This window comes from Zophobas morio, unplaced genomic scaffold (genome assembly GCF_036711695.1).
Source record: "Zophobas morio isolate AGI-343-1 ecotype UQ-CSIRO unplaced genomic scaffold, CSIRO_AGI_Zmor_V1 ptg000017l, whole genome shotgun sequence".
In the NCBI taxonomy this organism is placed as follows: domain Eukaryota; kingdom Metazoa; phylum Arthropoda; class Insecta; order Coleoptera; family Tenebrionidae; genus Zophobas; species Zophobas morio.
In genome coordinates, this window is record NW_026972122.1 from 6000180 (window position 1) to 6023740 (window position 23561).

General features: G+C 34.2%; 4 protein-coding genes and 1 pseudogene across 4 annotated transcripts; 4 read left to right on the top strand and 1 right to left on the bottom strand.

Annotated features, from left to right (window-relative positions):
- Positions 1–4230: 4230 nt before the first annotated feature.
- On the bottom strand, positions 4231–4891 carry LOC135129880 (chymotrypsin BI-like). The gene is made up of 4 exons (XM_064057150.1): positions 4831–4891; positions 4618–4780; positions 4403–4569; positions 4231–4346 (listed from the first exon to the last, which is right to left on the bottom strand). The coding sequence occupies exons 1-4, from the start codon at positions 4889–4891 to the stop codon at positions 4231–4233; spliced, it is 507 nt and encodes a 168-aa protein (XP_063913220.1).
- A 744-nt stretch (positions 4892–5635) lies between these two features.
- LOC135130666 (brachyurin-like) lies at positions 5636–6764 on the top strand. Its single transcript, XM_064058094.1, has 6 exons — positions 5636–5758; positions 5810–5972; positions 6021–6187; positions 6243–6335; positions 6387–6526; positions 6590–6764. The coding sequence occupies exons 1-6, from the start codon at positions 5698–5700 to the stop codon at positions 6752–6754; spliced, it is 789 nt and encodes a 262-aa protein (XP_063914164.1). The 5' UTR covers positions 5636–5697; the 3' UTR covers positions 6755–6764.
- A 4364-nt stretch (positions 6765–11128) lies between these two features.
- LOC135130667 (brachyurin-like) lies at positions 11129–12214 on the top strand. Its single transcript, XM_064058095.1, has 5 exons — positions 11129–11259; positions 11323–11473; positions 11522–11688; positions 11745–11974; positions 12025–12214. Exons 1-5 carry the CDS (start codon positions 11199–11201, stop codon positions 12193–12195), a joined length of 780 nt encoding a protein of 259 aa, XP_063914165.1. The 5' UTR covers positions 11129–11198; the 3' UTR covers positions 12196–12214.
- A 94-nt stretch (positions 12215–12308) lies between these two features.
- Positions 12309–13561, top strand: LOC135130658 (brachyurin-like). Its single transcript, XM_064058085.1, has 7 exons — positions 12309–12445; positions 12498–12522; positions 12571–12721; positions 12775–12944; positions 12993–13082; positions 13143–13282; positions 13348–13561. The coding sequence occupies exons 1-7, from the start codon at positions 12389–12391 to the stop codon at positions 13516–13518; spliced, it is 804 nt and encodes a 267-aa protein (XP_063914155.1). The 5' UTR covers positions 12309–12388; the 3' UTR covers positions 13519–13561.
- A 6384-nt stretch (positions 13562–19945) lies between these two features.
- On the top strand, positions 19946–21100 carry LOC135130427 (brachyurin-like; annotated as a pseudogene).
- Positions 21101–23561: the final 2461 nt, after the last annotated feature.

The window sequence follows — 23561 nt, forward strand, 5'->3', positions numbered from 1 at the left end:
GTCAGATGGAATCATAAAACGGTTTAATCGTACCATGGAAGAACATCTTTCGAAGGTGGTGGCTCAATGTCAGAAAAACTGGAATACCTTCCAGTATTCCTGATGGCTTATCGGTCAGCCATCAGACAAAAGCGGGCATAGTTTTCGGGAGAGAACTTTGCCTACCTTGTAACATCCTATTCGGCTCTCCAAATGGACAACCAAGGGAGGTCAAAGATCACGTCACTAGCCCGGAGGAGAAGTTGCTTGGTTGGGTACGACCCGCGCTATTTTGAACACGCTTTAGTCGTGACGTAGCCTCGTTCGATTCGAAATTACGACACAGGGCCGGCTCACACGGTAAGCGGAAGATGCACCGCATCGGAGCGCCCGTGACAAGGGGCGCCGCGCGGCGAGCGCCGCATATGCTTTTATATTAACTCTACAAAATATTATAGCAGGAACAGACCAAGGCTTTTCAGAAAAAGCTACATTTTAACATACCACTATGAAGAGAGGTTCACCAAAACAGGTCCTAAGAAGTCAATTCCTGGTACTTTCTGACTGTAATTGAAAAAAAGTGCGCCTTTGGGTTGGCTGATTGGACCTTTAGATCAATACCGACAAAAAATAACCAGATTTATGATTGCATTATCTGGGTAACAATTTGACGAGACAGCGGTATGACCAAAATTAGATGTTTTTCCTAACATTTGTTTGTTTTTACCATAAAACTCCATGTTGGCACATACTTAAAAAAATTATTTTCCAAGTCTAGTCGGTTGGTTGTGGTGATTGTTCAACAGTTTTGTTATATTTTTCACTGTTCCTATTTGTAGCCGAATTTGGTTCTGTATATCATTCGGTAGCTCTTTGTGATCATTAACTTTAAATTTAAATTTCGATCAACATTAAAGTAAGTCTAAATTAAAAATAACTTTGAAATCGTATCAATTTTAGAATACTAAAAATTGAAATATTTTTGCAATATAAATATTTTTATATTTATACTATGTAGAAGAGTTGTTGTCCGCAGCTCCGCTTGCATGGGATTTGCAATTAGGACACATCATTTTTCATCTTACTCACTCCCCCCTCCCCAGTGAACCCGTCTAACTTAAAAACTCACGGGATTTCTGCACAAATTGTCATCGCCTATTTTGTGCCCGTAGGGGCGGAATTTCCAAAAATCCTTTCTTAACGGGTGTTTATGACACAAAAGGAACCTACTCTCCAAATTTCATGTTTGTAGCTTTAGTAGTTTAGGCTTTGCGTTGATGAATCAGTCAGTCTGTCAGTCAGGACAAACACTTTTGTAGGTATATTAAGATTAATTCATCATAATTTTATGTATGTTTGTTAATAAAAAGTATCTCTACACAAAAATATGTGATTACAAAATTTTATTTGTTTTTTTTTTACAAAAATTTTTTAAAAGGCGTTGAACAGTAAGTTGCGTCTGGTCCCTTAGAGCCGGCCCTGTTACGACAGATATTGTGAACCTGAATATTTGGCTGATTGTTTAAAAAATTGGAATAGTTGATTGAATCTGTTACTTGACTCGTTGCCTCACCTATTGTGAGGTTTAATTCGCTAAATAATTCGACGTCGTTTTTTTTTTACTTGGTTAGCTCTGACATCCTGACCCCTAGGATTCAGATTAAACCTAGGTCTTTGGTTCGATAGGTTGGGCCACTGTGATATATCCGTGACGCTCACTTACATCGTTATTTGGATCAGGGGCGGCTGGTGCCGGGAGGCACAAGGGCACGTGCCCCCCCAAATTACAACGTCTACAAACACACTAGACATGGTAAAATAGTAATTTTCAATATTTAAAAAATCATTCGGAAATTTGTGTCATAATTATCAAAACTAATTTTTTTATCTCGCTTCACTTGTATAAAATCTATCAAAACTTACATCCACTTACATTTAAAGATGTGTGTCTTGGATATATATGTTATTGCTGATAAAAGCCGGGCACAGAGACCGAATCATGGCTGATTTAGATGTTTTGTTTACACCGTTGCCATGGAAACCACACGTAGTATCCGGCCGATACAACTGGACTGCGGTCCCGCTGCGACCGTGCTCGACAGTATTAAGTTACTGTCGCGGGTTTTAATTTTCATTCTGCCCGAACACGTATGATAAATATTCTTGGATAATCTTCTCGGTAATACAGACATTCGGAAACAACTACAGACCGTCTATATTAATAATAATAATATTCGGGCACATAACGCAAGGGTCGACAAAAATCGCCCAATATTACGCCGATTGATAATGTGCATAAAATTTTGTGGAGTGTTTGACTTTGCTTTACGTGGACTTGACGAAAGTAGAGAATCACAGAATCCAGGTATATTTCGAGGTCTGATTGATTCTATGGCTGAATTGGACTCTACTTTATCAAATCATTTGAAAGAAACAACGGTTTTTAAACGAACACCTAAAACTGTTCAAAATGAACTGTTAGGTGCCATGAACGTAAAATTTTAACCGAAGTCAAAAATGTATGTGGAGAAATCCGTTTTTACTTTTATTGGATGTATTTTTGTATTTATTTCCGTCACACAATTTCGTCTATTAATTGGTAATAACAACCTGTTTTATATCTTCATATCCAACTCATCAATCAAATCGTGTCCCCCCATTTCCAAAGGTCACGAGCCGCCACTGATTTTGACCCCGCCGTCTCCGCAATTGGGCACAAAAGGACAAGGAACCCGACGCGACTAATTCACACCTTATTTTCCAATTTTGGATTTAAAAGCATTAGATGATTTCTAGCGCCAGTTTTCTAGCTTTTTATGATTCCAGAATCGATCTATAATTGTTAATTCACATATCAAATCAAAACGTGAAGAATTTAACGTGGGATTTCATCCAAAAACTGCACGAACATCCGTTTAATTCCAAAATGTTTGAGTTTCATGAGAACATTTTCGTGTGGGATCTTGTCGAAAGCTTCTGCGATGTCAACGTATGTAATATCTACAGGGTTTTCATACAAATTAAAAAATGCCACTTCACGGAGATAATGACAGGAAGGCAACTGTAATTGTTGGTTGGATAACTACAAAATCCTCTTGAAAAGCGATTAGCAGACTTCGACATCGCGGAAGTGATGTTCATTGCCGTCCGATCGCCAGCGTTATTGCAGTCGTGGCCCACAACTTCGAGAAATCTTAATGACAATTACTACTTTTTCTAAGTTTTCCTCAGTTATACCAGTTTTCCTAGATGTTAAAATGCTTTAAAAACTAAAAATGATTGTTCAACATCACAACTGCACAGTGGGCCAACCAAATTCCCCATTACTTCGGCTTTACCTAACTCTGGTGATTAGATAAAAATGTAGGTATCGAGGACAACTCGATCGCTGGAAGGATAAAGTTGACTGAATCTTTGCTTAATTTTGAAATGAAAGGTAGGTAAAAATTTCAGAGATTTTGGTCAAGTCGTCATCAAAGTGGCCACAAAATTTAGAAGTTAAGTAACCAATATAATGTAATAAATAGAAAATTCCATCAATGTTAAAATTCAAGTTTGTTTTTTTAGAGCTTCGGTGGTTATAATGTCTGGGATAATTGATTGGCAAGTTGTACTAAGAACTATCTTTAAACTCGAAGTTTACTATTGTTTTGGGCCGACACCCTCAATTTGTTTCAATTCAAGGTGGCAATAAATTTGAGATATCAATTTAGTTTTTATTATTACATTGGTTTTAACGTTTACTGCTCGAACTTAACATCATTACTGTGATTTGCTTTACTACTTTTTAGTAAAAAATCAAAATTTGTGACTAGGAAAAATTGATATCAAAATCTCAGATGCTCATACATTTTTATTAGCTACTAGTTATGTTTATAATCCAACGAACGTGAGGGTAGGTTCTCGTGTAACCAGATGGGTCGGTACTCTCGCAGCCATTAGCACTTACAAAACTGGAAATTCCAACATGTTCAGAATACGAACCTCGAATCCAGTGCATTATAGGACTTCCAGTATCACCCTAGAATATTTTCTGTAGACGAATTTTCGAAAGTGGTTAAAACTACACGAGTATAACGTACTGTGCATGCACCTTCGTTGTAGTTTCCGACTACACAAACCATACCATCTGTTATCTGATTTCCATATGTTATTTTGCATTCGTCGTTTGAAATTGTAGTAAGTGTTGTCCAGTTTAGTTCATCTGAGAGTCCAGTGTTTTCTGCAAATGATTTATGTTTCACTTTATCTTCACAATTTATAAATAAAAATACTATCACTAGTTTGTCCCCACCCCATTGCTTGAAGATAATTTGCACCTACTGGCACATTGCTTGAGGGTAAATTTGTCATTGGTTGAACGTAATCTTAAAATATAAACAATTTATAATAAAGCCAACAGCTTTTTTCATAATGAAACTACCGGTCCTTTCCACTGGCATGCGAAGTCTTATTAAACCAATGTCGTTTTCCAAAGTTAGAGGGTTAAATTCTGGATGAAGTACATATTCCTCTGTCGCTAGTCTAATACTTCCTGATCCCAGTGTTTGTAGACTGATTGTTCCTAAATAAATTGTGAATAAAATAGCACTAAAAAATACGTAAGAATAATTGGAATCAGTTTTTTAATGTTTATACCCGTCAACACATTGGCCGGCTGTTATAATCCACTGATTGGTATAAAGAGCTCCACCACAAAAATAATTACCATCTGATGTAGTTTTGTAAATTGCTGCTGAAAATGGAAATTGTCCTGCTCGAGCTACTTGACCACCAATGATGCGTTGTTCTAAAAGTAAGGCTAAATCTTTATTAATATATAAGTTCTGTCGCTCTGCTAAGTTTTCATACCATTTTGAATATTACAAAAGAGCAAAGATGAGCAGAAACATAACATCAACATATGTTTCATTTTGTTGCACTATATTTCTTATAGCTTGTAACTTTACTGAAACACTTTACATTAATAATAATATATTATCAAAACTGTTAAGTTTATAGTCATAATAAAATTGTTGTCCGTATTATATGGAATCTATTTATTTGAAAGATAATATTTTAGTGACAACTATAAATACTTGAAGGTTTAGTTCTTATAGAAAAAAATCAAATTGGAGCTAAGTATCTACTTAATAATATATAAGAATATATAGCAAGTGCGATTACTTGAAATCAAATGTTAAAGCTCTGGCTTTCAAGCTATCGTACTAACAGATCTTTCACTTTATTTAAATTTACGAAAATTGTTCAAAATATCTTCCATCTCGATCTCTCCGTCTTAGCATTTTTTCAAAAGCATTAACTTAACAATTAATTATTAACAATAATAATTAATAAAAATAATTTAACATTGAAGAATTGCCTGACAAACTTCACTATCAACAATCTTCAATTTTTTGATGTCATTAATGTGGTTCTTGAACACGGTATTTTTAATTTTTTTATTATTATTTTATTTTTAACAGAGCCGAAGAGAAAAAAATTCGAAGAAGACTTTAACAATGATGTAGGCATTATTTCTTATCAGATTAAGCATTATTTTTCAAAGAAATTTATAGTTGCCAGGTTGCCACTAAAATGCTATCTTCCATATAAATAAATATTGGCTTATATCTGCAATATTTTTATTATGATGATAAACACTACAGGTGTGATAATATTTTATTTAACATTTCTCCGTAGTAAAGTTACTAACAACAAGAAAAATATTACAACAAAATGAAACTTGTTTTGACGTTATATTTTTACTTACCTTTGCTCTTTTGTAAAATTCCAAACGGTACGATTTAGCAAAACTAATGAACTTATATCTATATTAATAAGAGTTTAGCTTTATTTTTAGACCAACGCATCATTGGTGGTCAAGTCGCTCGAGCAGGACAATATCCATTTTCAGCAGCAATTTACAAAACCACAGCCGATGGTAATTATTTTTGTGGGGGAGCTCTTTACACCAATCAGTGGATTATAACAGCCGGCCAATGTGTTGACGGGTATAAGCATTAAGAAATTAATTATACCTATTTTTAAATATTTTTTAGTGCTATTTTATTTACAATTTATTTAGGAGCAACCAATCTACAAACACCGGGATCAACAAGTGTTAGACTAGCAACAGACGAATATGTACTCCATCCAGAATTTAACCCTCTAACTTTGGAAAACGATATTGGTTTAATAAAACTTCGCATGCCAGTGGAAAGGACAGGTAGTTAAATTGTGTAATAAACTTCTGACATTACCATGAATCATAATATTTTAAGACTACATTCAACCCATGACGAATTTACCCTCAAGCAATGTGCCAGCAGGTGCAAATTATCTTCAAGCAATTGGGTGGGGACAAACTAGTGATGGTATTCATTTGCTTGTTTTGTAAGGTAATTTGAAACATAAGTCATTTGCAGAAAACTCCGGTCTGGCAGATGAATTAAACTGGATAACACTTACAACAATTTCAAACGAAGAATGCAGAATAACATATGGAAATCAAATAACAGATTGTATGGTTTGTGTGGTTGGAAATTTTAATGAAGGTGCATGCACTGTATGCTATACTTGTGTTTTTTAAACAATTTCTGAAAAATTGGCTATACGAAAAATTTTCTAGGGTGATACTGGAAGTCCGATAATGCAATGGATTCGAGGCTACTATTCTGAACATGTTGGCATTTCCAGTTTTGTCAGTGCTAATGGTTGCGAGAGTACCGATCCATCTGGTTATACAAGAACGTTTCCTTACGTCAGTTGGATTAGAAATATAACTAGTAATTAGCAATATACGAGTGTGTACACAAATTTCGTTTTTTTGTATAGTGGATCAACGAAAATAGCGGTTGTAAACTTTAACCTTTTTATTACTTAAAGTAATACCGCTTTATTTTGTGTTATCATTAGGCTTCGGATCTTAGGTTTTTTGCCTTTTTATATCTACTTCAGGCATTGCAGCGAAATTTAAAAAATTCTGTTTATCTAACGCCCATTTATTACTACCTAAAATGCTTAATTTACCGTTAGAGACCTAAAGTATTAATTAAACCACCTAATTGTAAATTTTAAAAGACTTAAAATAGGATTCCACGACCAACGAAGCGGACGTGGAAAAAAAACAAAAAAAAACACAATAGAGATTTTCCGTGAATTCATTGCTTTGGGTGGCAGATTGTTTAAAAATGGGTTGTAAACAAGTTGAGTTTAATGGTACGGGTTGTTGTCGCCAACTGACAACGCTGGCCTGCATTTCATTTAGCTTATTATTATTATTATTATTATTATTATTATTATTATTATTTAGCCATCCTAACAGATAAACCATTTATAAGGATGGGAAAGAATTAAGAAAAAAAAAAAAAAGAGAGAAAATTAATTCAAAATTATAAACGCAAACTTTTAATTTGGCGGATACTGCTGTTGAATAGGTCAAAATGATTTCTGTATAAATTATAGTTACGACACATAGTGACAATAGGTGAAAACATATGTACGTTTATTCTTGAAAATTCAACGTAAAAACATTCTGGATTTCTGGTATTAAGTCTAGGTACCAAGAAAGACAATTTTCCCAATAGTACGTCTGAATCAATTTTACCATTTACAAGCTTAAAGAGAAAACATAAAGACAAAATAACACGTCTCATTTTTAACCTCTGAACTGAGAAAATGGATAGCAGAGTATCATGAGGAAAACCTCTGTCCGGATAAAAATCGAATGCTCTAAAGTGAAGAAATTTTAAAAATTTGCGTTGTAAATTCTCTATTTTGAGGCAGTGCGTATTATAACCGGGAGACCAAATAGTGCAACCGTATTCTAATTTTGATCTCACGAATGCAAAATATAAACAGAGGAGAGTCTTGTTGTTCTGAAAATGCTTGCTGCTTCGAATTATGAATCCTAAAGCTCTTAGCGCTGATGCTACTATTGAATCATAATGTTCTGAAAATGATAACTTTGTATCAAAAACTTTGATATTCACCTCCTTCCGGCTTATAGCTTATAGCCGGAAGGAGGTGAATCTCTGAAAAAGTATTTTATTTTAGAAGTTTATTGTTAGTGATAGTGAGTGTCTCTGCGTGTTAGTGAGTGTGCTGGGGCCTGTTTTGATTTTTGTGCATACAGTAAAGAATCCTCAAAATGCGTAAGGTAAAATCATCCATGAAAGATAAAATCAAATTATGGTTAGGGAATAATTTGGACACTAATTTTCAATTTCCTTCTTCAACCAAAGACAATGAGCTATTCCGCAAAGTGTGTGGAAAAGTTGTAAGTAAACATTTAAAATACTGAAGCTTGAATTATGTTCACATTTTTGTTTCCTAGTTTAAGTGCGAAAAAAAATCACACTTTTAACAACACTGCTGTGGCGATGCACATAAAAAGAACGAGCATAAGTCCAGTAAACAAACTTTATTAAATATTAGTTCCGACAATGATTTTACGCAATTTTGCACCGATTTATGTAGGGCATTTACCGCAGCAAATATTCGATGGAATAAAGTAAGTTGTCCTGAGTTTAAAAATTTTATGCATAAATATACAGGAACGCATTTACCCTCAGAAAGCACTCTGAGAAAAAATTATTTACCAACAGATTGCGATATGGTGAGCACTAGAATTTTTATTTAAAAACTTTTTGACATAAATTTTATTATTTACAGATATAATTAAACAAATTAGAAATTCTATTAGCAATAATGATATATGGCCGTCCATTTCTACTAGCTTTGCAGCAGCTTGATAAAACTAATAGCAACACAATCTCGAGATTTATAAACGAATCCTTGGGTGTGCTATTGATAATTGTAAGCATTGAAATTATAATAATTTATTTAATTGTTAATATGTATCTCTATTGTGTCCAAAAGGAACTGAACACAAAAAAGTTAAATGGTTTATATCAGATGGTGCTTCAAAACTGGTATTAATTTGAAGGTGTTTTATGAAAATATAACACACTTAACATGTATGGCACATGGGTTACATTTAGTGTCTGAAACAATTAGACTGAATTATCCAGATGTCAATGGGATAATTAGCAATGTTAAGAAAATCTTTTTAAAAGCAGCAATAAGAGCAGACTTTTATAAAAACAGTTTACCAAATACACCTCTCCCACCTGAACTTGTATTAACCAGGTGGGGCACTTGGATTCAAGCAGCATTGTTTTATGCACAGAACACTTTGATGTTTTAAAACAAGTCAGTAAATATATAATGTTTTTTTAATCATTCGTATATTGAATATTTTTAGGTTGTAGTGTCATTTCAAGCCACAGATGCACAAAGCATTAAGAAAGCTCAAGAATTCCTGAATAAAGCAAACGTTAAAAATGAACTCTTGTATATTAAAATTCACTTTAAAATTATTGCTGATGCAATAGAACAATTAGAAACTATAGGTTTAAAATTAAACCAAAGTATTGAAATTGAGGAAAAAGTGTATATATCTTTAAAAAACACACCAGGAAAGGTGGGGGAAATGGCGTTCCAAAAATTATGTTCTCTATTAAAAAAGAATCCAGAATACGATTTTATATGTTCAGTAAATAACGTAATTTGCGGTAATGGAAATGCTACCAACAATACATACATAAATGAAAACGTAGATTGTTCAATATTTAGTTTTGCACCCATCACTTCTTGTGATGTGGAACGCACGATTTCAAAACTTAAAAGTGTTTTAAGCGATCAAAGGTGTAAATTTACAATCGAAAATTTAGAGAAATATATAGTTTGCTCTTGTAACTCACTTTACATACCTGAATTAATATTTTATTTTTTGTTAAATGCGACTTGTTTTAGTTTGATCACCATTTTTTTAGCGATAACTTACAATTAGTGGACGTAACTATAGATCGTTTATTTATTTAATCATTTTTTGTTTGTTACACAAAATATTTGTTTCTATATTATTTTCTTTAATGTTTTTTTTAAATATATATTTTTTTGATGTATACTTTTTCGTTGAGCAAATATTTTTTCCTCCAGGTTTTTAACCTAAACTAAGATTTTTATAACCTAATTCGTCAATTTTGGGACCTCAAAATATCTCCTTTTATTCACTTTTTAACGACCTAAAATCCGAAGCCTAGTTATCTGTTTTCTACGACTTAAATTTTGAGGATGTATTCATGGACACTCTCACAGCGAAGTGTCTACCAAAAACATTGTTCTAATTTCGACAATATTTAATGTGTTTTTATTTATGAAATGAAGACTTCGGTTCTTAAAGCTTATTCATATTTCTTAATTTCTTCATTCTTATATTTTGCTTTTTTTTCTTAATTTCCATAGCCATCTTTTCACAACAAGAACTTAAAACATGGTTAAAATGGTACATTTTTGCAAGGAAATATGGATTTTGCAATTATGGGGCGGAGCTTATACAAATTTTTCAATTGTTTTATAATAGTCACAATTGAGATGGGGTGGGTGGGCGGGGGTGACATTTTCTTTTTTTTTTTTCTTAATATACATAGTATTCATGCTCATAAACATGTTTTTACTGCCTTGTAAAGAAATAAGTATTTTGCAGTTAAACTCCGCCCCCTTGGCTCACGACGAATAAAAAAAAATCATCACAATTGAGACAGGGTGAGTGGGCGGGTTTAGATTTTGCCTTTTTGTTTTAAGGTTTGTAGACTTCTTTTCACAACATGAAACATAAAATATGTTTATAATGGAAAATTTTTATAAGGAAATATCGAGCAGTTTCATGTTGTAAAAAGAAGTCTGTCCATGTTAAAACAAAACGACAAAATCTAAGCCCGCCCACCCACCCTGTCTCAATTGTGATGATTTTTTTTTATTTGGCGTGAACCAAGGGGGCGGAGTTTAACTGCAAAATACTTATTTCTTTACAAGAAATTAAAAACATATTTTTGAGTATCGGGTTATCAAAAAATACTATGTATATTAAGAAAAAAAGCCAAAATAGAAAGCCCTCCCACCCACCCCTTCTCTATTGGGGTGAATGTTTTTCTTAGAAACTTAAAACACATTTAAAATGGTGAATTTTGGTAAGGAAATATGGATTTTGCAATTATAAATTTTTGTTTTAGTTAATATTTAATCAAGAGATTGTGATATAATAATTCTTATCACATTATCTGCTTATAGCTACAATATTTTTATTATGACTATAAACATTACAGTTGTGATAATGTTTTATTAAAAAAAATGTATAGTAATGTTACAATCTACAAGAAGTACATTAAAACAAAATGAAACTTATCTTTATGTTATATTTTTATTTATCTTTGCTCTTGTGTAATGTCCAAAACGGTATGAAAACTTGTCATAACAAATGGACAAAACATATTAATGACAGTTTAACTTTACTTTTAGAACAACGTATCATTGGTGGTCAAGTTGCTCGGGCAGGACAATTTCCATTTTCAGCAGCAATTTACAAAAACACACTCGATGGCAATTATTTCTGTGGTGGGGCTCTTCTGACAACTCAATGGATTATAACAGCCGGTCAATGTGTTGACGGGTATAAGCATGAATAGATTGATCCTAACAATTCTTAAATATTTTTTAGGGCTATTTTATTTACAATCTATTTGGGCACAAATAATATAGAAACACCAGGATCAACCAGTGTTAGACTGGCAACAGACGAATATGTACTCCATCCAGAGTTTAACCCTCTAACTTTGGAAAACGACATTGGTTTGATCAAACTTCGCATGCCAGTGGAACGCACAGGTACTTAAATTACATAGTAAGCTTTTGACATTATTATAAATCATATGTACTTTAAGACTACATTTTACCGATATCAAATTTGCCTTCAAGTAACTTGCCGGCAAGTGCGGGTGCTCTTGAAGCTATTGGGTGGGGACAGACGAGTGACAATTCTGAACTCGCAGATGAACTAAACTGGATCCCAGTTACAACAGTTTCAAACGAAGAATGTCGAATAACATATGGAAATCAACTAACAGATGGTATGGTTTGTATAGTCGGAAGTTTCAACGAAGGTGCATGTACAGTACGTAATTTTAATCAATTTCGAAAAATTAGCTACAGAAAATTTTCTAGGGTGACACTGGAAGTCCATTAGTGCAATGGATTCGAGGCGTCTATTCCACACATGTTGGCATCTCCAGTTTTGTCAGTGCCAATGGTTGCGAAAGTACTGACCCTTCCGGTTATACAAGAACGTATCCCTATCTTAGCTGGATTAGAAACGTAACCGGAACCTCACAATAATAAATGTAATACATTTGAACCGTCTTATCAGTTATTTCAAGAAGCCATAAACTAAATAATAAGTAGCTTGATGATAGACATCTCTCATAAATTTTATCATTTTATTATTGATAAATAAAGTTGTAAAATAAAATCACACAAGAGCCAAATTGAGACCTCTGGGTGAAAAGTCAGTCAAAAAAAAATTATCAACATGAAAATCTTCGTCCTTTTGTGTTTATCACAAATTTGGTTAACCGTTTCTGCAGTGGTAAGTGGTTAAAAATTCAAAACTTTATTTCTTTTTATTGAAATCTATTCAGAATGCAGCATTAAGGAGCAGAAATGGTAAGAAACGTAAACACAGAATAGCAAAAAGATAATAACATTTCGTAGGAAGTCGAATTATTGGTGGAGAAGTTGCTTGGGCTGGCCAGTTTCCGTACATGGCTGCTATATATAAAGCCACCAACGACGGTAACTATTTCTGTGGAGGTGCCCTGCTTGATGATCAATGGATTTTAACAGCTGGTAGTTGCGTAGATGGGTATAATTTAAAACTAAATATTTCTTAAATTTGGTTTCTTTTTCGTTTTGAAGGGCTCTTTTGTTCACTATTTATTTAGGAACGGCTAACTTAAAAGAAATAGACACTTCAACCGCACTCAGATTAGCAACAGACGAATATATTTTGCACCCAAATTTTAATCCAGACACTTTGGAAAACGATGTTGGGGTAATTAAACTGAGAATGCCTATAACATTTACTAGTAAGAACGAACGATAAATTTTGTGTCTGCTTCATAATATTTTTTTAGCTTACATAAGACCAATTAACTATTTGCCAGATTTCGAACTCCTGCCAGGAACTCCAGTCGTAGGAATGGGGTGGGGACAAATTAGCGACGGTACAAATTAACACTGTCATTATTTAGTAGTAATATCTGCAAAAATATCTTCATTTCTAGATGACTCTGGTTTGGTTGATGAAATGCGCTTTGTGTACCTGGTTCCATTATCAAATGATGAATGCAGACTTATTTATGGCAATCAACTCACTGAACACATGGTTTGTGCCGCTGGAAACAACAACGAAGGATTTTGTTTGGTTAGGACAAACTTATTCTTGATTTTGGGCAGAATTTTTTTTTATTATTAATACTTTTTTAATAGGGTGATAGTGGCACTCCTCTTGTAAGACTCAGAAACGGTCCAACATACACACATATGGGAATTGCTAGTTTTATTAGCCAGAATGGGTGTGAGAGCACTGATCCATCTGGGTATACTAGAACACTGGATTTTGTTGACTGGATAAGAAATGTAACGGGAACCGATAAATAAATTTTACTGATTGTCATTTCAAAATAAATCGTTATCTGCAAAATTTTTGTTTTGAAAAATTGTTCCCTGTTTTGTTATCTTAGAGTCGAACTAGTTCCCAAAAATAGAATTTTCTTGTTAAAATATTGGAAACTATGCTGTTTAATCACTTAATTTCTTCTAACTTTAGACAATAAAATTTAAGTTTGCAAATATAGACAAATAACTTTTCTGCAATTTGGAAAATAATACGTAAATACAAAGGTGTAGGAGTTCTAATTATAAGAATACTGTGATAACCCAAACTTCCCGCCTTTAAATTGAACTTGAAAAAGTTTGAAAGGGCCGCAAAAAATTCAAAAACTCAAAAATTCGCCCTTGGTTGTAATCGTCTAACAAATGGGAACCTACCTTGTGTGTTTTTTTTTTGAAAAGTAACGGGAAGACGTTCTTTCATAGAAGTGCATACACTTGTATGAAAGAAGCGAAGAGCGAGAGTGACTCGGCCGTGCCCTTCGGGGGTCCAGCAGGGGTCAATCGTCAACGTTCTTCATCTCCCAAAAAAACCCTGGGGCTATATTCACAGATATATTACATTTCAAACACCTTAAAAATATGAAAGAAAAGACATTCGCGAATTGACAGACATACACATATGAAAAACGAACAAACGGAAAATCCTATACATCTGTTTGGAATCAATGTAAATATTTGAATATCACAAATTTAATAAAAACAACGCAAAAACTGAATTAAGTAACTGGATTCAAATACACAAGTTATTACGGGCGTGTGGCGTCAGATTTTAAAGTTACGGCAGTTAACAGAAGCACAACAAAAGTACTCCTGGGGCGTGCTAGCACAAGCGGAGTTTGGGGCTACCGGTCTGGGGCGGTTCTCCCCCCACGACGGTGATTCTATCTATCGCAAAGCCTACCCGCACGCACCTCCATTACGATCATGCTGTGCGAAACCAGGCCATTACGGTCACCAGACCCGCAGTTAGATCTCGACTATTGGTCCAAGTCGAGAGCAGTACAACATCGGCGGCCGCCCCTGAATCTATCCAAACCTGTGGGCTTGTACAGGTGACACAATAAATCTCGCCAGCCCGACTAGGAACCGCACTTCGCTTCTGCCACGTTTTCTGTGTTATTTAACATCAATTCCATTTTTAAATATTCAATCTCTTATAATTTTGATATTAAGAACTGAACAACTGCTAAAGTTTCAACGAGCAATAAATAACATTTAAATTCGCCATACAATCTTGTGAAATTTTAAACAACAAATAATTCTTATATGAGATTAAAATTAGACATCAAATAATTTAGATGATAGAAACATTCATCAACAAAGTATTTACAAAACAAACTTAGCAAGGATTTATGAAACAAAAAATCTGGTGTGAAATGAACTTGTAAAAGTAGAAATATTATGTTTTTACTTTGTTTTAAATCTTGGATTCTACAACTTGTCAAAATCAGTCAGTGAAATAGAGAAAAGAGGTGGACGGGACTGAGTTTGACTTTTTTCTAAAGAGTCTTATAGGCAAGCAGTAGCCCCGCCCACCCGCCCTCTATTTTATTAGGGAGTACGTGATTTGCCAAAATCAGTCTTATCTCAGCAAATACTAGCCCCCCCCCACCCGCCCTCTATTTTTTTCTGAGGCTAGTGATTTGCCAAAATCACTCTTAACAAAAAAATGAAAAACTGAAAAATTGCAAAACGAAAAATCGAAGAAATGAAAAACTGAAAAATTAAAAATTGAGAGGTGAAATTGCTGATCGAAAAATTGCATAATCTAAAAATTGAAACAATTTAGTAAACATTAAATTGTATTAAAAAAATGTAATCCTAGATTCAATCATGTATTTATCAATATAAAATCCAACTTCCGTTCTTCAGAGCCAATAAGAATGAACTATCAAAACGGCCTAGGGGTGGGTGGGCGGGGCCACTTTTACTTTGTTTTAAATCTTGGATTCTACAACTTGTTAAAATCAGTCAATGAAATATAGAAAAGAGGTGGACGGGACTGACTTTAAAATTGTGAGATTAAAGAAATATTTTATGAGATGAAAATTTGCAGATATCAAAATTTACATGAGATTAATAATTGCCACACTTTTTCAATGATTCAAACAAAGAGTTTACATTGTACCAAATTATATCATGATCTAAGTGATTGGTTACTTTAAAACAATTTACTTTGAGAGTTTAAAATACCGCCAACTGGTTACCCCAACAAAACACATAATAAACAAACACAAAAATATCCAATCATCGCTCCGAGGGAAAAAGCGTCTCGGTGATATAAATTTTAAATCGTTGCGAGGAAAAAGCGTCTCGGTGATGTAAATTTTAAAATCGTTGCGAGGAAAAAGCATCTCGGTGATGTTATTAATCTCTAGCGTCGCGAGGACGAACGTCGATGAATTAATCAATCCGTAGCGATGTGAGAGCATGCCTCGATGAATTAATCATGATAACGATGATAACCACCTAAGGGAAGAAATTATCATAACCCCCGCCAGTTCGCAGTATAATGAACTTGTTTATCTTCCGTAAATGAACTATTAGTAATCTTGTGTGAAGAATTAAGAAGTGTTATAATGTAACACTTACGTATATGCACCCAGAAACCTATTCGTAATGAAATAACAAAGGTGTTTTTCTTGACTAAGTGAATTTCATGAAATCTTCTAGCCAGTGGTTTATTTAAATAATCCTGATTGTTAGATTGTGTTTGCACTAGCTGATGATTAAGAAAAACTAACTTGATTGGTGAATTTACAAATAATGAAACAAATTTACAGCACGTGTTTCTCGTTGAACGGAAGTCCGCATTTTTCCGATTAAAGGTCGCAAGGATTAATCGCGCAGGTTGGGGACAACAGAGTGACATCAGTTACGATTGATTGTCCGTAAACAAAGGCTTCCTCCCATTTTATTAACTACCAAACCAACTAATTTAAACCTAGCTCTTACCACGTGGTTACACTCACACAAGCACATTCAGACTGATGCTCCGCCATGCAGTTTCTGTCTCTACCAACCAACCAACCCTCTAACTAAAAACTCCTTAGTGCTACCAAGCCGCCATCTAACTCAATAATCATGCAAAACTAACCCCTAGGCGCTATTAATTGTCCGACTACCAAGCAAGCGTTTCCGTGCACCAGATTGCCTATGTTTAACGATTTTTTTTGATGAATTTTTTTTTTCTCTTTCAAATTGAAATTATTCAAATGTGATTTCGCTCCGCTGTTAATTAATTTCAGCGCGAAAACTTTGATTTAAATTCGGTCACCACAACACATTTGTGAATTGTTTGTTATATAGCACACTCCTATAGGTATAATAAAAAAACAAAATAACTATTTCCCCACTGCTTATCAAACTTTCTTAGTGTTGAATTACAATATTAGCATTCGTGTGTGGGCGCCAGATTTAGCACTCGCCAAACTGTTGACTAAAGACCCAAGAGGTGTTGCCCCTGGTGATGGTTTACTAAAAATTAGCTTCAAGAATGACACACCAATTTTTTGCAAAATTTCTGAAAACGAAGTCGGGCTTCGTACACCCATTCATTAGTCACTTACTGACACTTACGGAAGTAAAACTTAAGCCTGAATTTATTATGAACTTCGGAAAACATTTTTCTCGAAATGAAAATTCTGCTTCTGTGCCAAAAGACACCTGGGTACTTTTGATTCACTCTCAAAGATGTAGTCTTAAAAAAGACTGATTTATCTGCTCTGATCATGGAAGAAAGAATTAAAATTTCGCGCTGAAGAAAAAACAACTACGCGAAATCGCAATCGAAAATATGCGAAATATGTAAATTTGATTTATTGTTTGTAAATTCACAGTTCATGTTAGGATTTTAATCGTTAACTGTTTCTAACACAATTTAACAGTCATGAGATTGTTTAGATAAAGCACTTGATAGGAGATTTCATGAGGCTCACTTAGTGAGGGCTCATCCTTTGTTTATCAAGTTATAAATAAGGTTTCGGGATGTACATTATATCACTTCTTAATTCCTCACACAAAATTCATAATAGTTCATTTACGGCAGTTAAATCAACCTACCGGTGTCCACTGTGGGAAAAAGGACCGTAGAGAGGTAGAATTCATAATATCGTGGACTGAGGAACGGGAGGATTAATTTTATTTCCCTTAGGCACTTGTCATCCGGAAATCACCGAGACGAAGTCTCGCGACGTGGGAAATCATATCATCGAGACATATTTCTCGCGACGTGGGAAATTACACCACCAAGACGTAATTCTCGCGACGAGGGATGCATTTTGTGTTTATTTATAATGTGTTTGTTTGGGAATACCTGGGGACAGTCCACGATATAAACTCTCAAAACTGATCGTTTTAAGTATAGTTTTTGCAAACTACCACCGGACAGTGGAGATCACAAAAATTAAGCAACAAAGACGACCCTAATCAGATTACAAAGTACCGAAAATTATGATCCCTCCTCTTTTAGCCGGTCGCCGGGCAGTTTAATTAGGAAATCTTAGAAACGATACTCAGGACAGGACTCGTTATTACGTTTCCTACATTTCTAGTTAGCTACATACGTAATTGTAAAATAAATCTTTTATTTTTTTACACTCGTACATTATAATAATATTAATCATTAGCTCAATAAAACTTGGTGAATACGGGCCTGGCGAAGCCCCGAATGCATAATAGCAAAGAAGATTTTATTTATGGTAGACTGTATAACCACTCACTTGGATCAAGGCATCATGTAAATTCTTTATTTGAATCGTTGATAAAGTGTGGTATAATTTAGCATCATGTAAATTCTTTCTTTGAATCGTTTATAAAGTGTGGCAAATATGTATTAACTCCATGTAATTTTGTTAGCTTTGCAATTTTTCACCTCATGCAATTTTTTCTCTATCTTGCAATTTTTTATCACTTGTTCAGTTGTAATTTAATATCAGAGTTATAGAGAGCGAACATTTAAACGGAATTGAGGTAAAGAACACAGAAATACGGAAACGGAGTGCGCGGTTGCTTGTCGAGCTGGCAGTCGCGCCATCTGCATAAAAAACGCAAATCTTGAATAGACGTCAGGAAATAGAAGGATGCTGGGTGGCATGTACTTGCCGATAGAGTTAAATCACCGTCGTGGTGGGAGAACAGCCACAACCAGGAGCCCCAAACTCCCCTCGTGCTACAACCCCAACTATGGGTAATTTTGCTGTGTTCTAGAATGAAATTGATATAATTCGGTCTCTTGTCTCGATCCGGGTGCCCTCTCAACTTTTGGAGTCATAAGCATTCACGAGAAGGCACCCTGGTGTCGCTGCATACAGTTTTTATTAAATTATGTTGTTATCATAATTTTAAATTTGGCGCCACAGGTCCGTAATAACTTGTGTATTTGCATCCAGTTACTTCAGATTTTTTTCTTATGGAGTTTCACAAAAAGTAACGGGGATCCTAAAACAGGTCGATGACCTGTAGACAGAAAGTAACGGCGGTTCTAAGACAAGTCAAATGAGGTTAAACTGTCTTAGAACCCCCACTACATAAACACTTTAGCGAATATGAAAACGTAAGTTGCCCATTTTGGTCTGCTTATCGCCTGTCTTCTTTCTTCTACCATTTGTGGGTAATATTTAGACAGCGGATTTCTGTCGGGCTACGTCACGATTATAGGTGGAGACGCGCTGCATCGCCGGGACTCAGTAGCGGGTGATAGGTAATCACTGAATTTAATTGTCATTTGATTTCATAAATACAATTAACGATTTATTAATCAAACGGCTAAGTAAATGAGAACGGGAATTAACAGCAGAGTGCAACGAAGCAGCGTTATTCTAATCTCAAATAAACGAAGTACAGCCGGTAACTGCAATGAATTCCCATCCCGAACGAGCCGTACCGAGTTTGGCCTTGTCTAGCCCGACAGAAATCCGCTCCCTAGTAATATTATCACTAAAAAAATTTAATATATAGTACCAAAATGAAAATATTCCTTGTTTTCTTGTGTGTATTAGAAATTTGGTTACTTGTATTTGAAGAGGTAAGTTGCCACTTTGAATTAAAAAAATATGTTTCTGTTGGTTATAATGTATTCAGAACCTGGAATGGAAATGGTAAGAAATGTAAATATAGCAGAACAAAAAATATAAATATATACTGTTAACTTTTTTTACTATTCGTCTTAGTCTTATAACATACAATTTTTCTTCACACTTCTTTCAGATTGATTATTTAAAGAAAAAATTCAAAATGAATTCATTATTGCGTCGTAAATTTTTAAGATTTATTTGAAGTCAATTTGAAACGACACTACTTGTGATTGCAAAGTACTTTCAACAATCAACATATATGTCCAAGGTTCTACGAGTAATCTAAAATTTTACCGATAAACATCTCACACATCAACAAATAATGTTATTGAAAAACATTTTTTAATAACTACTTTAGAAAAAAGTCATGAATTTAGTAGTACTAGTTTCCTGTTTGTTGATACTTTGTAATCAACCAGTCCGCATACAAGCAAGATCAAAAGGTAAATGCTTATATTAAACAAATATTTATCTAGATATTATAATACAAATAACACGTTTAGTACTTCCTTTTAGGGAACCGTATCATTAGTGGTCACGACACACAGATCCGAAATTACCCATATACAGCAGCCGTTTACAAAAAAACAAGTGGTGGAACCTTCTTCTGTACTGGGGCACTTATCAGCAATCAGTGGTTAGCAACCGCCGGTCAGTGCGTAACACAGTAATTTTCTTCGAAAATGTTACTACATTTTTACTTACATATTTTCCGTTTTTAGTGCCACAAAATTTACTATTCGGCTAGGATCGGAAAGTTTGAGTCGTGATGACCCCAATGCTCTGGACCTGGTTACCAAGGAGTATGTATTACATCCCGATTTCGACCCAGTTACCTTAGAAAATGATGTAGGTCTTATCAAACTACAACAGACTGTTACTTTTACGGGTAAACACACCACACGCAAAGCATTTTCAAAAATTTTCTTTTTTTTCGTTTCAGATTACATCAAGCCTTTGAATTTGACGAGTGATTTTATATAGAAGACTATAGATCTGTTCAGACAGTTGGCTGGGGACAAATAAGCGATGGTAATAATTTACCTTGTTAAGTGAAACCTTAGTACGACTTTTTTATTGTAGACCAAGCTGGATTAGTTGATATTCTTCAATACGTTTATTTGTTAACTATGAAAAACGAAGAATGTAAAAATATCTATGGGCCTCAAATCACTGACAACATGATTTGCATCCAAGGAGACAACAGAATTGCAGGCACTTGTAGGGTGAGCAGTGTTATATAACATATATAACAGTATGAATGATAATAATAACTTAAAATCATAATTTTAGGGAGATCTTGGAAGTCCTTTAATTCTGATGGATAACAATATCGTATACTACTTAGTAGGCGTTTCCAGCTGGATAAGTGCAAATGGGTGTGAGACCTACGACCCTTCAGGATTTACAAGAATTGCACCTTACCTATCTTGGATAAATAATGTCACTTCAAACGTCTTTACGTAATAAAGCCTTTAGTTGTTTTTATAAAAGTTTAAATTTCGTAAAACATTGCGTCACAAAATTGGCGCCCGAGTTCTCCCTGGGGTAATCGCATACGCTAATAAAATTCCGAAGGCAAACCAAGAACCAGAAGTCAAACAAAGAGAAAGAGAGGCGACATAATGATACTGACATTGAGTAGGATCTAGAAAGAATAGAAAACAAAGAGTATGAAAAATTGGTCTAAAGAGTTTAGACAGTACTTCCCTCGCTGTCGGAAACTTGACGACTGCATGCCTATTGTGTTTTTTTTCTCATTACATTTTTGTAGTGGGAATTTAAAAAAAAATTGTGATGACGTCATCAACATTTTTGCAAGGACACGTATATCAGTTGGGATAGATGTAGTGTAATACTAAGAATAAAATTATTGTATTCCCAAATTTTCGGGAAAATGAATTGGGTCGTTTTGAATATTGATTTCTTGTAATCAATAAAATAACGAAACAATTTACTCACGTATACGGCGCCAGTGTGTAATATCTAGAGAGCGGATTTCTGTCGGGCTAGGCAAGGCCAAACTCGGTACGGCTCGTACGGGATGCGAATTTATTGCGGTTGCGGACTGCACTTCGTTTATTTGAGATTAGAATAACGCTGTTTCGTTGCACTCTGCTGTTAATTCCCGTTCTCATTTACTTAGCCGTTTGATTAATAAATCGTTAATTATATTTGTGGAATTAGTACTGATTAAATTCAGTGATTATCTATCACCCGCTACTGAGTCCCGGCGATCTAGCGCGTCACCACCTATAATTGTGACGTAGCCCGACAAAAATCCGCTGTCTAGTAATATGAAAGGCAACTGAAAATCGTTTATGTATAAACATTCTTAATTTAAGATGACAAGCGTAACAGCATACGTGAGAGTCAAATAGAGAAACTGTAAACAAAACGACCATCGGTTTTATTGCTTCGACTTCCGCTTATTATATAAAACATTGGGTTTTATTTTAATTCTTGACGGTGAAATTCACAATTGGTTGATTATAAACATGTGTATTTCACATTCGCGGAACCAAGTGAATGCATAAAACAAATGCAGGTCTGTAATGTTAAAGTCGATGTAAATAAGCGTGCTACCCTTATGTTTCAACCGAGTTTTTCCTTTAACAAATTTTGTGTCTACCAAATTGGGTTGGTTGGGGTGTAACACTAATAATAAGTGTTGCCTTTAATTTAATCAATAAAATAAATTGACTTCATTAATTTTTTTGAACCACCTCTTAAGAAAATCTAAAAAATATGAATGGAATGATAAATCACAAGTACAAACTCATCATATTTTTTGCATTTTAGATAGGATTTATTCAGCAAAATTTAAGGGTGACGTCATCAATTTTTTTAGGAAGGATAAACAAATACATTTTGAACAAAAGTTTACCATGCTTATAATAACTTTAAAATATTCCCAAGATTTCAAAGCATTCGGTTTTGTAATTCCTGATTAAATCGATAAAATAAATTCACGCCTTCATTAATTTTTTTGAGTCATCCTGCATATGCAAATCCAAAAATATGAATGGAATGACAAATCACAAGTACAGACTCATCATATTTTGTACATTTTAGATACGATTTATTCGGCAAACTTTTGAGCTGACGTCATCAGTTTTTTGTAGAAGATAACCAAATATATTTTGACTAAAAATTTATTATGCTCTTTATAACCTTAAAACATCTGCAAGATTTCAAAGCATTCGGTTTTGTAGTTCCTGATTAAATCAATAAAATAAATTTACGCATTCATTAATTTTTTTGAGTCACCCTGTATATGCAAATCGAAAAAATTTGAATGGAATGATAAATCACAAGAAGAGACTCACCATATTTTGTACATTTTAGATAGGATTTATTCAGCAAAATTTTGTGGTGACGTCATAAATTTTTTAGGGGGGACGACCAAATACATTTTGATCAAAAATTTACCATGCTTATGATAATTTTAAAATATCTTCAAGATTTCGAAGCATTCGGTTTTGTAGTTCCTGAGTAAATCAGTAAAATAAATTTACGCTTTCATTTATTTTCTTGAATCACCCTGTATATGCAAATCCAAAAAATATGAATGGAGTGATAGATCACAAGTACAGACTGATCATATTTTGTACATTTTAGATATGATTTATTCCGCAAACTTTTGAGCTGACGTCATGAAGTTTTTGGAGGGGATAAGCAAATATTTTTTGACTAAAGATTTATGATGCTCTTTATAGCCTTAAAACATCTGCAACATTTCAAAGCATTCTGGTTAGCAGATTAAAATTTAAATTTCAAAATGTTGTTTTATAATTTTGATTTTTTTTCCAAAAATCTGGACGTTTCGGGTGAAAAGTCGATTCGGAGTTGTTAACTACATGTGTAGGACTATGTAATTTTATACAATTGAAAACCCATTTACTATGTACAATTTTGAAGTGACGTCATCGCATTAGTGGTGGGGATGATTAG